General features: G+C 45.2%; 1 protein-coding gene across 1 annotated transcript; it reads right to left on the bottom strand.

Moving 5' to 3' along the window:
- Positions 1–2,937: 2,937 nt before the first annotated feature.
- On the bottom strand, positions 2,938–6,460 carry MYOCOS (myocilin opposite strand). Its single transcript, XM_087418356.1, has 2 exons — positions 6,297–6,460; positions 2,938–3,240 (listed from the first exon to the last, which is right to left on the bottom strand). The coding sequence occupies exons 1-2, from the start codon at positions 6,389–6,391 to the stop codon at positions 3,093–3,095; spliced, it is 243 nt and encodes an 80-aa protein (XP_087274482.1). The 5' UTR covers positions 6,392–6,460; the 3' UTR covers positions 2,938–3,092.
- Positions 6,461–12,797: the final 6,337 nt, after the last annotated feature.

Here is a 12,797-nt window from a genome sequence, read left to right as displayed (position 1 = left end):
CTCTGGCTTCGGGATGGAGGAAGAGGGTGAATGGAGGAGGAACAGATGGAAGAAGGAAACTCTTCACTTAGCTTCCAGGACATCCGTCTCCTGCTACATCATTCATTGCTCCTTCCTGGTTTCTTTTGCTGGTTCCTCTTTTTAGCCTGTATTAGTCAGGGTTCTCCAGAGAAACAGAACCAATAGAATATATAGATTTATTATACAAAATTGGCTCATGTGATTATAGGAGCTGAAAAGTCCCACAATCTGCCATCTGCAAGCTGGAGACCCAGGCAAGCTGGTGGTGTAATTCAGTCCACTTCCAAAGACCTGAGAACCAGGGGAGCTGATGGTGTAAAACGCATTCCAAGGAAAGGGCAGCAGGCAGGCAGGAGGCAAAAGGAGCAAATTCCTCCTTCCTCCACGTTTTTGTTCTGTTCAGGCCCTAAATGGATTGGATGATGCCTACTCACGCTGGGGGGGTGGGAGGGTGCTTTACTGAGTCCACCGATTCAAATGCCAATTTCATCTGGAAACACCCTTGAAGACACATCCAGAATAATGTTTAATCTGGCCCCCCTTGGACCAGTCAAATTAACACATAAAATTAACCCTCACATAGTCCCAGTCTCTTAAGATGGAAGTGCCCCTGGCCTCAGTTTAGGGTCTCTTCTTTATCTACTCGTTCCTCTGGTGATCTCAGGTAGCATCATGGCTTTAAATGCCATCTCTATGCTGATGACCCCCCAGATTTATATCTCCAGCCCAGACACTACTCCTGAACTCCAGATTCACATATTCATTGGCCCCCTTGTCATCTCCATTTAAATGTCTATTAGGCATAACAAACCAGCAAAAATAGAATTTCTGAGTTTCTCTACCCTACCCGCCTCAGACACACCAAATCTGTTCTTGAAGTTGATGGAAACTCCATCTCCCCAGTTGCTCACACCAAAAATCTTAGAGTCATCCTTCACTCCTCTCTCATAACCCCACATCCAATCCATCAGAAACTTTTGTTGGTTCCGTCTTCAAATATATATGTTTAGAATCTAACCACATTTCTCTGCTACTTGTCCAAATTACCATCGTCTTTTTCCTGGATTACTACAATAGCCTCTAAAGTGATTCTGCTCCCTCCCCGTATACGGCCTATTCTCCAAACAGCAGCCAGAGTGACCCCATTAAAGTACAAGCCAGATCTTGGCTCTCCTTTTCTGAAAATGCTTCATGGCTTCCCATCTTATTCAAAGTCAGAGTCCGTACAAAGCCCCATATGATCTACCTCCCTCCCCCACCGCTGTAACTTAGTCTTCTACTAACGTCCCCTGATTCCCTCTGCTCAGCCAAGCCCCCTCACCCCCGTGCCCTTTGAATACACCAGGCACACTTTGGTCTTAAGGCCTTTGCACTGCTCTTCCCTGTGTCCCAGATGTCCTCACACCTAACTCCATCACTGTCTTAAGTCTGTACTCAAATGTCGCCTTCCTAACGAGGCCTACCCAGACCACCCTATTTAAAACTGCAGCTGACCCACTGCTTCCTCTGCCGCTTCTAATCTTCCTTACCCGGTCATATCACTTTAAAATTTCCTTTCCATTATATTTATCACCTCCTGATGTATGTTTTTAAGTTGTATATAGTACTTTTTGTCAGTCTTTCCCCACTGGAATGTAAATTCCATGGGGGCAAAAGGATTGATTGTTCAATATTATGACCCTAGAAGAAATCCCAGCTCACAAAGAAAGTACTCAATAATATTTTTTAAACAAATTAATGAACAGAAAAATCATCCTGGAACTTGCTCAAAAATAACTGGAAATAAAACTAAAAGAATTAGTCCTTCCCACTCTTTCTCCTCCTTGATTCTATTCTTAACTGGCTGTGTGACCTTAGACAAATCACATAATCTCTATTCCAGCACATCTAACAGAACTTTCTGTAATGATAGTGATGTTCTAGATCTGCAACATCCAATATGGTAGCCACCAGCCACATGTAGCTACTGAGCACTTGAAATGTGGCTAGTGCCACTGAGGAACTGAATTTTCTATTTTGTTTAATTTTAATGAATTCAAATGTAAGTAGCCACATGTGGCTGGTGGCTACCCTACTGGACAGCGCAGGTTTGTTTCCTCATCTGACTGAGGATGAGGTCATGTGTATGTCAAGCACCCAGCTGGCAGTGACAGGTGCTCTGTGCCCGCTCCCCCCACCTCATGCTGCTGCAGCAGAGCCCAAGTAAGGAATCTGGCTTCCACACCCACAGCACAGCCTGCTGATGGTGTGGGTAGAGGGACCCAAGCACATTTCAAGGGCAAGTTTGGAAAGAGAACACCCATGAGGACTTTATGAAGAAATGGATGAAATAAAAGATGACACCTAGAGACATTTCCCATGTATGGATTTGAATTATCACATTTTTGATGCTTTCAAACTATTTGGAAGAGCCCTGGAAGTCCTCAGAGGTGCTTTGGGGTCAGCAGAGCGACTTGAGTATGGGATCTGAGCAATACACTTCTCCTCCCCTACTAGGTCACTCTGCACTTGGCTGCTTCTCAGGTTAGGGTTCTTCTGTTACAGAGTTTGAAATTCACTTAAATCTCCTAGAAGCAAACTTAGAAAATATTGTGCATAAATGTGAAACGCAACCAGCCTCGCACCAGCACAGGAGACGGGACACAGCTCAGTCAAACTAGCACGAAACTGTCATGTCCCAGGCTGAGTTTTGGAAACCTAAATACCTCAGAGTCCTCTGGAGCCCAAAGGTTTAAAGTCACAGAGGCCTGGACTTTCCACTAATCCAGATATAGTAACAAACATTGAGGCCTGATAATTCCTTTTTTAAATTCAAATACAACTGACTACATGACATAAATTAAAGATCATATATATACATATATCAGAGACTTGACCTGAAAAACCAAAGATCTCTCTAAGGGCATTAGTGAGGACGAACAATGCTCAACAGTGGTTGTAGGAGAAGAAAAACAGGAGAGAAAACACAAAGATCTTCCAAACAGTCTTCAAAGACAACTCCAAGGACTTCACTGAAACTGTTGTCTGGAGTTTCACGTAAGTCCACTTCAAAATGACTGATGTTTTCCAGGCTAGGAGACTTGGGAGTCCTCGGCTGGAGAAGGAGGTGGGGGTGGGGGTACCGTGGGCCCAGCTGTGCCAGGAGGAGGGACTTGTTCCAAATCCAAACTGGAGAGCATCTCCCGGGCTTCATCACCTTTCTTGGTAAATCTCTCTTCTCTGGGAGGAAAGGCACACTGAATGTTATTCAAATAGAGATAGGATTTAAAAAAAGGAGAAAAAAAGAAGCCCCCCAGACTCCGGCACCTAAAGGGAACCACTTAACATGTTGGAGGACATCCTTCCTGACTATCTACATGCTCACAGAGCTGTCACCTGGCAAAATGAGATACATTCTATTTACACTTTAATTGTGAGTCAGCTCTTCTCAGAGAGCTCCACTGTCTCCACCGGCCCCGTGGAACCACTGGAGCTGGGGTCCACCCCCAGCAGCCGGCTCTCTGTAAGTTCAGCCTAGGGCAGGCTCTCTCTCGAGGGGTCATTTGCATTCCAGCTGTTCTCTGGCCAGTTCAGCCTTAAGCTCACTTCATCTCTCCTTTCTGCCTAATTTACCCCCTGCCCCAGCCTGCTGAGTTTGCCTCCCCTTCTGCTGGGGTGTACCATGGAGTTCTCATCCTACTCGGGGCTGGGCAAACCCTGCCTTCAAGGGAATAGGACTCGCCTGTCAAGTGATCGAAGGTTCAGATTTAACTGTTCCCCGAGTACCTACTACGTTCCAGGGACTTGGAAATGAACTAGAAACTACATGCAGATCCTCAGCCCCACCTCAAAGGAAGTTTTTCAGCTGAGGAAGCTGAGACAGAAGGTGATTTACCCAGGTCGGGTCATGTGGCCAGTAAAGGTGGAAGTGAAATCCAAACTCAGATCTCCTGACCGCAAGTTCCCTGCTGCTTCTCCCTGTCACAGCTGATCCCCAATGTTGCTGAAGGGACCGGGAGGGGTGAATGGGGAAGGGGCTGGGAGAGGGCCCAGAATTGTGGGGTCTCTTCCTTCTTGGGTGGATGTAGCACAGTGACCACAGCCCCTGGGAGACAATGCCCACTCTCACAGTCTAAACTGGTATGAAGTTTGCCATGTGCCCCATCAGTAAAGATTTTCAACACCCCCATGTCTATGTTAACTAAGAAATTGTACATAACTTTTTATCAGTTCACTAATAACTTACATCCCAATAGACTCTAAGGTCAAGAAGCATTGTGAACAATATTGGTGGAAGTCCATAGTTCAAATCAATTATTTTCATTTTTTGGCCAACTTCTTATCAGGTTTAGTAAAATATATATATATATTTTGCTGAGGAAAATTGGCCCTGAGCTAACATCTGTTGCCAATCTTCCTCTTTTTGTATGTGAGCCGCCACCACAGGATGGCCACTGACAGACGAGTGGTGGAGGTCTGCGCCCGGGGAACTGAATCCGGGAGCTGAAGCAGAGCACGCTGAACTTAACCACCAGGCCACTGGGGCTGGTCCAATAAAATCATTATTATTATTTTTTTTTTTTATAATTTTATTTTTCCCCCAAAGCCCCAGTAGATAGTTGTATGCCATAGCTGCACATCCTTCTAGTTGCTGTATGTGGGACGCGGCCTCAGCATGGCCAGAGAAGCAGTGCGTTTGTGCGCACCCGGGATCCGAACCCAGGCCGCCTGCATCGGAGCGCACGCACTTAACCGCTAAGCCACGGGGCCGGCCCTAAAATCATTATTTTTAAGCTCATACTGTACGTGACAAAGAACTCAAACCAAAAGTGTCAGCTCTGTCGATATTTGTCATTTACTCATATTTGCATTATTAGAATTTTTTTTTTTTAAGATTTTATTTATTTATTTATGTTTCCCCCCAAAGCCCCAGTAGATAGTTGTATGTCATAGCTGCACATCCCTCTAGTTGCTGTATGTGGGACGCGGCCTCAGCATGTCCAGAGAAGCGGCGCGTGGATGCGCTCCCGGGATCCGAACCCCGGGCCGCCAGCAGCGGAGCGCGCGCACTTAACCGCTAAGCCACGGGGCCGGCCCATGTTAGAATTATTTCAACCCAAGTTTCTTGGCAGAAATTTGTTGGACCACTTGTTTCTTTTGAGGGTTACATTCATTAAGACTAGATAATATAACTTGGAAATGCACTTCGCCAACACAAGTAAACTGCAATGTGCTGGCATTGGCTGCAAGCGAGTGAAGAAGCCCCCACCGCATTCCTCCGGCTTTGCAGCCTCTGTCCTCCCATCGGGAAGGTCTCAGTCTACACATGACCTCCTGACACACAGCGGGGAGCTGCATCTAGCCAGACATCAATTTCAGTAGAGCTCAGTTTTAGTATAAACTGGAGTCCTAACATTTTCTTTATACACCTTTATATATGGGATGTCTTGGGTACCCAACTGGATCTGGAGATTTCAGACCAGAGAGAAGACAGGCCATCCCACGGTGGCCATTGTAGGCTTGCCAGCTTTAGCAAATGAAAATACAGGTTGCCCAGTTAAATTTGAATTTTAGATAAACAACTAATTCTTACACAAGTATATCACAAATATTGCACAGACATACTTAGGCCAAAAACTTTTAGTTGTTTATCTAAAATTCAAATTTAACTAGACATCCTGTATTTTATTAGCTGACCCTTCCATCAGGGAAGGCGTCAGGAAGTAGGGGTGTTTTAGAAATCCCACATGCAGCACAGACAGCTTCCTACTCTGTGGCTGGCAAACCTTCTCCTCAGGCCACACAAGCTGTTAAGGTCTCTTCTTCCTAAGGGCCCGCTGGCACAGTGCTGGGCACCAGGCACATGGCGGTGAAGGAGAGAAACAGTCCCTGCCTGCAGGGAGCTCACAGTCTAGTTGGGGATGAGGACGAGCTTCAGGGAGTCCATGCTGTCCCTAAACTTTGCAAAGTCATGCATTTTTATGCTGCGAGGGTACATCATAACTTCCATCCAATTATCAAAGTGATCCCCACCCCCAATTAAGAGCCACTGAGCTGCAGTTCATCCCCACACACTTATCACTGCCTGTTGAAGGACCACGTGAGAAAGGCCTGTTTCCCATAGTGGGTGACAAAGCAGTTTCTCATCCATAAAATCCGCCTGGCTATTCATCCTGCAACGGATGAATACATTTGAATACATTTATGTAAACCAGTGTCTCCTGCAGTGTCAGGCGCTTGGTGGGGATCAGCGTTCATGCTCCATCCCAACCCCGCCAGCGAGAGCTCTTGGGTACCTTGTGGTCATGGTGAATCTGCGCCTGGTCACCTCAGAGGCCAGGTCTCCCATGGGGAGGTTAATGCTCTTGCCTGTGGGGCTCTTCTGAGCCATGGCCTTGCACTCAGAGGACTCAAGGATAGAATGACTACACTGCACCTGTGAATCTAAAACACAAGCAAACAGCCTTCAGGTGTCAGAGGAATGCTCTACCTGCGTCCAGCACGGTGGGGTTTGCAGGACTCACACTGCCATGTTCTCAGTGGGTCCTCCCTACAGCCCCGCCCCCATCCCCACACTCCCCCAGCCCCACCCCCATCATGGGGCAGATATTTCCTCAAATACCTGCCAAGGGGGGAACAGTGAGGCCCTCCCCACCATTAGATAGAACAGGCATTGTTACTCCAATCCTGTGATGTGGAAACCAAGGGCAGCTATGGTTACTGCCAGGTGACAGCCGAGGAAATGGAGATGCAGAGACGTGAACTGTCTCTCTCCAGGTTGCACAGCTGTGCCCTGTCCCATGCTGTTTCGCCTGTAACGAGTGCCACTCCCCTGGAGCCCTTCCCTACTTACAGGGCTGTTTGGTATCAGTGACACATGCAGAGCTTTCTTCCTGGAGCACTCACCTTGTAAAGAACAGGGAAGGGACACGGACCAAGCTGGGGTTTGGGGCCAGGCTACTTGTTCAGATACACACATGCCATAGACACTGGAGGCTTGATATTGATAGAAATAATAGTGGCCACCATTTAGTGCCAGTCCTTTCATGTTATCTTATTTGACAACCATAGTAACTCTACAAGGTAAGTATTATGGTCCCCATTGAACGAATGGGGAAACTGAGCAGTGGAGAAATTAGGTGGCTTCCCCAGGGGGCACAGAACTAGAATCTGAACCTAGGTCTGTCTGGCTTCAAAGACTCGACTGCAGAGCCAAGCAACCCTCAAGTTCTGCCTCAGTGCCAAGCCATCTCCAAAGGAGTAGGAGATGAGTCTCCACTCCTAGACACCTGGTCACACTCTCGAGGTGACACTGCTGTTCTTAGAGCATGAATTGCATTGGCCTGAGCTCGCCAGCCTGATCTTCTAGCTGGAAAGGTTTGTTTCTGGGAGGATGCGCGACCAACTTACCTTCTGATCCCAGATCAGCTCAGCACATGACCTCTTGCACACTTCAGCTTATGGTCTTGTGAAGAAATGCCCTTACTGCAGACTCTGCGCCCACACATCAGTTACTCTACCTCCCAGACGAGGAAAAGGCCAAGAAACCACCACCACCACCACCTGCCTCACCTTTAGTCTTTTATCCTCCTGTGTCAATCTCTCTCAGAACTTGAGTTAATGAGATTGATTTGTGCCCTTAGAAGGTAGCAGCTGACGTACTTTTTCCCTGAAGAAGTGACCTTGAGAAATCCCCAAAGGTGTTGCGGAGAGAAGATGGGTCTCGAGTGCAGAGCAGGGGAAGAGCGATCTGCCACATGGGCGATGAGGAACACTAACTTAGATGCTGGTAAACTGACATCTTGACTTATTATCTGTTGACTACATTTTAAGAAGCTAATTCACATACACTCCTCCTCCCAGTGCCATCATAACCCCTGATCCCACCCCTGCTTGATGATTCATGGCCCTTCCGCTGAGGCGGCAGGTGCTTTGGCTTTGAAATGAAGAGTTGATTGATTGCACGACTCTGAGTTGAGTGCACTTGTGCAAGTGATTTAACCTCTATGAGCCTTGGTTTTCTTACCTGTAAAGGAGGAGTAATACTCTCTTTCTACTAGGGCAGTTGTGAGGATGGAGAAAATATTTGCAAAAGTCTCTAATTTTACCTTTTCATCTTTAAATGTTTAAATGCATGTTTCAATATATGCATTCAGCCCAGTAGTGCTTTTTCTCATAGACCCAATTACAGCCACATATCGCTTAACCAAGGAGATACATTCTGAGAAATACATGGTTAGGCGATTTCGTCGTTGTGTGAACATCACAGGGTGTACTTACACAAAGGTAGATGGTATAGCCTACTACACACCTAGGCTATATGTTACTAATCTTACAGGACCACCGTCATATATGTGGTCCGTTGTTGGCTGAAACGTTGTTATGCAGCGCATGGCTGTATATACATTTTTTAAAATTATTTTACTGTGTATATATTTCTTGAAAGCAAATGCTCTATTTTTTCCCTCCCTCTTATGCCAGGGCTTGGCAGAGTGTGGAGTTGGTACTGGGAGCCCAACAATTACCTAAATTGGATCAGAATCTGCAATAGCATTGTGTTCCCATCTGTTTCCTTTACCCATATGATTACCAAAATCTCTCAGTTGTGAAGGGTTTCCAAAATATAAATAAATTTCTGCTTTGTGTTTGAATATGTCAGAAGCAATTATTGGGTGTAAATTTCAGAAGGGATGCAGTGACTGTACTGATTTCTTAAAACGCTTTGTTTTGTGTTTGTTGGTTGCTGTTTGGCCCAATTGCTTTGGAGAACAAAGTCTGAGCTTTAGATAGGAGCTCTTGGGAAGTTTGTTCTCGTTCAGACACATCTGAAGTCATTAACAACAACACAACCCAGGGAAAGTCACTGCCTCCTACACTAGCCATCCTTTATGACGTTTCAGACTTATCTAGAACATGTTTCTGAATCCTGACATCCAAATATGAAGTTTACATTTCAGATAGGTAAGAAGCAGCCCTGGGAATAAAGCAGTTTGGTGCTAAGAGCCTGTATTTCTTTATATCGACTGTAATGAAACCACAATAGAAGGAAGCTGTTACTTTTGAGATAACACGTGATAAAGCTGGGATTCAAAACGTGGTCTGTCTGGCACCAAAGTCCATAAATTTAACAACTATGTTTTTCCACTCGCAAGATACATAATTGAGTAAAATAAAACAAGAATATGTATTCTCCAGAAACAACAGAAAAATATACAACTACCAATATTACTATTAATTCTAAAATAGAGGCACTGAAACATCTATGGCTTTCTTAGTTGCGTGGAACATAGACCAAGTGATAAGGGACTGTTGTGAGGATATGCATGGCAAAAGAGGGACAGGGATCCTCTTGGAGCAACAGGGTGAGTGACCCTGCTGGGCCTCACAGGAAGACTTGAACTGGAAAGTGAAAGGCCCCTCCAGGGACTATCTCATCTTGCCATGGCTGTAACAACACAAGTTTATGGCTCTAGCACTCTACCTTGAATGTGATTCAGTTATTCTCAATCTCTGCAAAACTTATAAGCCTGGTATACTTTTTACAGACATATATGCACAGCTGAGATAATAGGTTAATTAGCACTGACTAACATGGGATTATGAGTCCCTCAAATAAACCCTCAGCTCCTTTGACCCGCTCTTGCTTGGCTGAGTGCTAGCCCGAGTTACATTCACCCCCTACCTCTCGACACTTGTACCCATGCAGCTAGATACATCTAGAGAAAAACATACAACTTGACGACTAGTCTCACTTTAAATTCACCACTGCAAACTTCAGGTGGGTGCTTATCCCAGGCCTAGAAACTTTCTCATCTCTCCTGAAAGCTCTAATGTTTCTTCCTAATTCTCATTCTCAGATGAGGAAAACTGAAGCAATCATAAGAACGTCTAAAAGTACCCACAACCCTCCACATCTACCCACCTTCCTTCCAGCTTTTGTGCCATATTCTTTGCCTCCTCTCCCATGGCTGTAGCTGAACTATTGGCACTGATTTCACAGGCCACCCCTTCCACTGGGGCACCACATGCCATCCTCTCTCATCTGCTCAAGGTCTTTGCTCCAGCAACCCTCCCCTCTTGAACAACCAATTTTCCCTCTCTATTGGAGCTTTCCCATCAGTATACAAACACGTTACTTCTCCCACCTTAAAACCCTCTCTTGGACTTGCTGAAGTGCCCAGACACTAGTTTAGGTTAAGCTATGTAGATTTAATAGGGCAATTAAGTAATCATTTTATTGCAACCTATCTATATACTTTTTTACTTTATTTCATTTAATCATCTAAACCCTGTGAAGACTAATTTCCATTTTAGAGTTGTGATTTTTCTTAGTAACTTCAGGTGCAGCTTTCACAGCAGTGAAGCTCGCTAGCTAAGAGCTTGTGCTTGCCAGTCAGACTGCCTGCCTCACGACCCGGCTCCTCCACTTACTGTGCATCCTTGGGCGAGTCATCTATGCCTCATCCTCCCCACGTGTGGATGAGAATAAAAATATTACCTACGTTACAAGGGTGTTGGGAGGAGTCAGCTGATACATATTAATTAGAACAGCGCCTGGCACACAGGCAGTTTATAAGTGTTTGCTATTTTTATGCAGAAATGGCAAGACTTGGGAAGAAGCTAGTTTTGGACATGCATGGCCAGAGAACATTACCCTTTGCGTTATTACTTTTCCCCTGAGAACTCCGGTCAAAATAGACTTGGGAGAAGCCTTTGTACCAGGGATGTGATGGGAACTTAAGGAGTCTGTGCATGGTCTGGTACTAGTGGCCAGTTCCTGTCCCCTTCAGCAACTCATCTACCAGGGAAGAACCACTCTTCTGTCTTGGCACACTCTGACTAGCCTGTGAACTCCTTGGAGATGGAACCATGCCTTTCTTTGGCTTTAAACATTCAGGACCTAGCAAGGATGCTGCCTATCATGTTAGGTGCTGCACAAACACTTCTGGAATAAACACGAGTGCCCATGTACTTTTCCCTATGGGTAAGAATGGGACTGCCTTGTGTTCCCGGGATGCCTACTCGGCCATTCTGTGCTTGCTGACCACGTACCTTCAGGAGGAAGGTAAAAAATTCAAGTGCATGGGCCGGCCCCGTGGCTTAGTGGTTGGGTGCACGCGCTCCACTGCTGGCGACCCAGGTTCGGATCCCGGGCGCGCACCGACGCACCACCTCTCCGGCCAAGCTGAGGCCGCGCCCCAAATACAGCAACTAGAGGGATGTGCAACTATGACATACAACTATCTACTGGGTCTTTGGGGGGAAAAATAAATTAAAAAAAATAAAATTCAAGTGCCTGAACTATTCCCTGACTCTGCGCTGCTGAGAAAAAAAAATAGGTGGGTAATATTTATGAGTAATTCTGTTTTTTCCTGTGAGGCTTTAAGCTGAATATAAAATTCTGGTAACTGAGCCGTTTAAGAGGAAACGTGATAATATCCATTTCTATTCTCAGGTTGTAGAAATCCAGGACCCATTCAATCCCCCCATGGGTGTCACTATCAGCTTCTCGAGGGGGTGTGGCTTTACTCTTGGTGCAATCTTCTCTTCAATTTATACTAAAGAGATGGAGAGGCAGCTCCTCCCTGGATTAACCTATTCATTTATTTATATTTTGTGGCCATTGAATCCCTTAGTCAAACAAAACTTTAAAGTAAAACTGCTTCAGTTGACCAGTATGCGTACTTTCAGTTGGAAAACCACAGCCCTAACTCAGTAAACCAGGTATCGTTCCACACAGAATAGTGTGAAGTTAACTGAAATGGAACACTTCCCCTCTTGGCAAATCTAACTCCAGAGGGCCAGAATACATCTGTCCATCCTCTTTCTGTCCCTCTACACTGTCCTTGAACCTGAGACTAATTCATCTGGAACCACGGCCTGCTTAATGAAATTTCCTCGCTCCGATTCTCGGCTGAACATTAATGCATTTTCGGGCTCCCTTTTCATCTCATACAAGGAAACTGTTGACTTCTGCTTCTTTTGCTCACAAACCAGTAAGACCAAAATTTACATACAATTCTACTACTTATTAGCTAGTTGTCAAGAAAGGGTGAGAAACAAGGCCAGATCAGTACTGCCTAAATACCTTTAGAAGATTTTAATCATTATGTTTAGAAAGGCAAGTAGAGTAGACATAGGGAAGGGCAAAGAGAAAGGTCAGCTATCAGTGACTGGATCCTGCAAGACTTCAAGCCCGTCTCTAGCACCCCCACTAGACTGCTGAGGGAAGAAACTGTCCTCCCTATTTCCAGGGCCTGACACACTGTTGATCCTTGACCCCTTGCCTCATTATACTAGAGCCCCATCTCTTGCTTAACCTCTCCAGTTCCAATCAAATTTCCTTTTCCTATGGTACACTAGTCCCCTGGCAAGTGAAATGTGTGTTTTCAAAAATAATTCTTGTATTGGAATATGGAGTAAATCAGCGAGTCTTACCCAAACTTTATTTAACCACTTGCTCTGAGATAACAGACATTGACTCATGTCCATAGCTAGTAGGCTGTTAAGTCTATATTATTTGATTTCTACCAATTTTCACTTTAAAAAATTCTTGTTAAGTTAGGTGTGCGGAAAACTGGCAAAGTATCTGTAAAAATTCAAAGGAATTCTATACTCACCACATGTAAAAGACTCTAGTTTAGCAAACATCTGAAAGAAATGGCACAGGCTCCATCAACAATTTGGATGAAAAATAAATGTACACCTAAAATCAAGCAATAAACGTATCTATAATTTTTGATTTTGCACTCTGACCAGCCACCAGTCCAGAAAGAAAGATCTGAGAGCTTCTACTT

The sequence above is a fragment of the Ceratotherium simum genome, chromosome 2 (assembly GCF_057802395.1).
Source record: "Ceratotherium simum simum isolate JZ-2026a chromosome 2, ASM5780239v1, whole genome shotgun sequence".
NCBI classification, from domain to species: Eukaryota; Metazoa; Chordata; class Mammalia; order Perissodactyla; family Rhinocerotidae; genus Ceratotherium; species Ceratotherium simum.
This window is presented reverse-complemented; position numbering and strand designations above follow the sequence as displayed.

Excerpts from the sequence above, each read along its gene's own strand:
- MYOCOS (XM_087418356.1), bottom strand. The coding sequence starts at position 6,391 with ATGGCTCAGAAGAGCCCCACAGGCAAGAGCATTAACCTCCCCATGGGA. Across the intron at positions 3,241-6,296 it reads AGATTCACCATGACCACAAG|AGAAGAGAGATTTACCAAGA; the intron begins GTACCCAAGAGC and ends CTTTCCTCCCAG.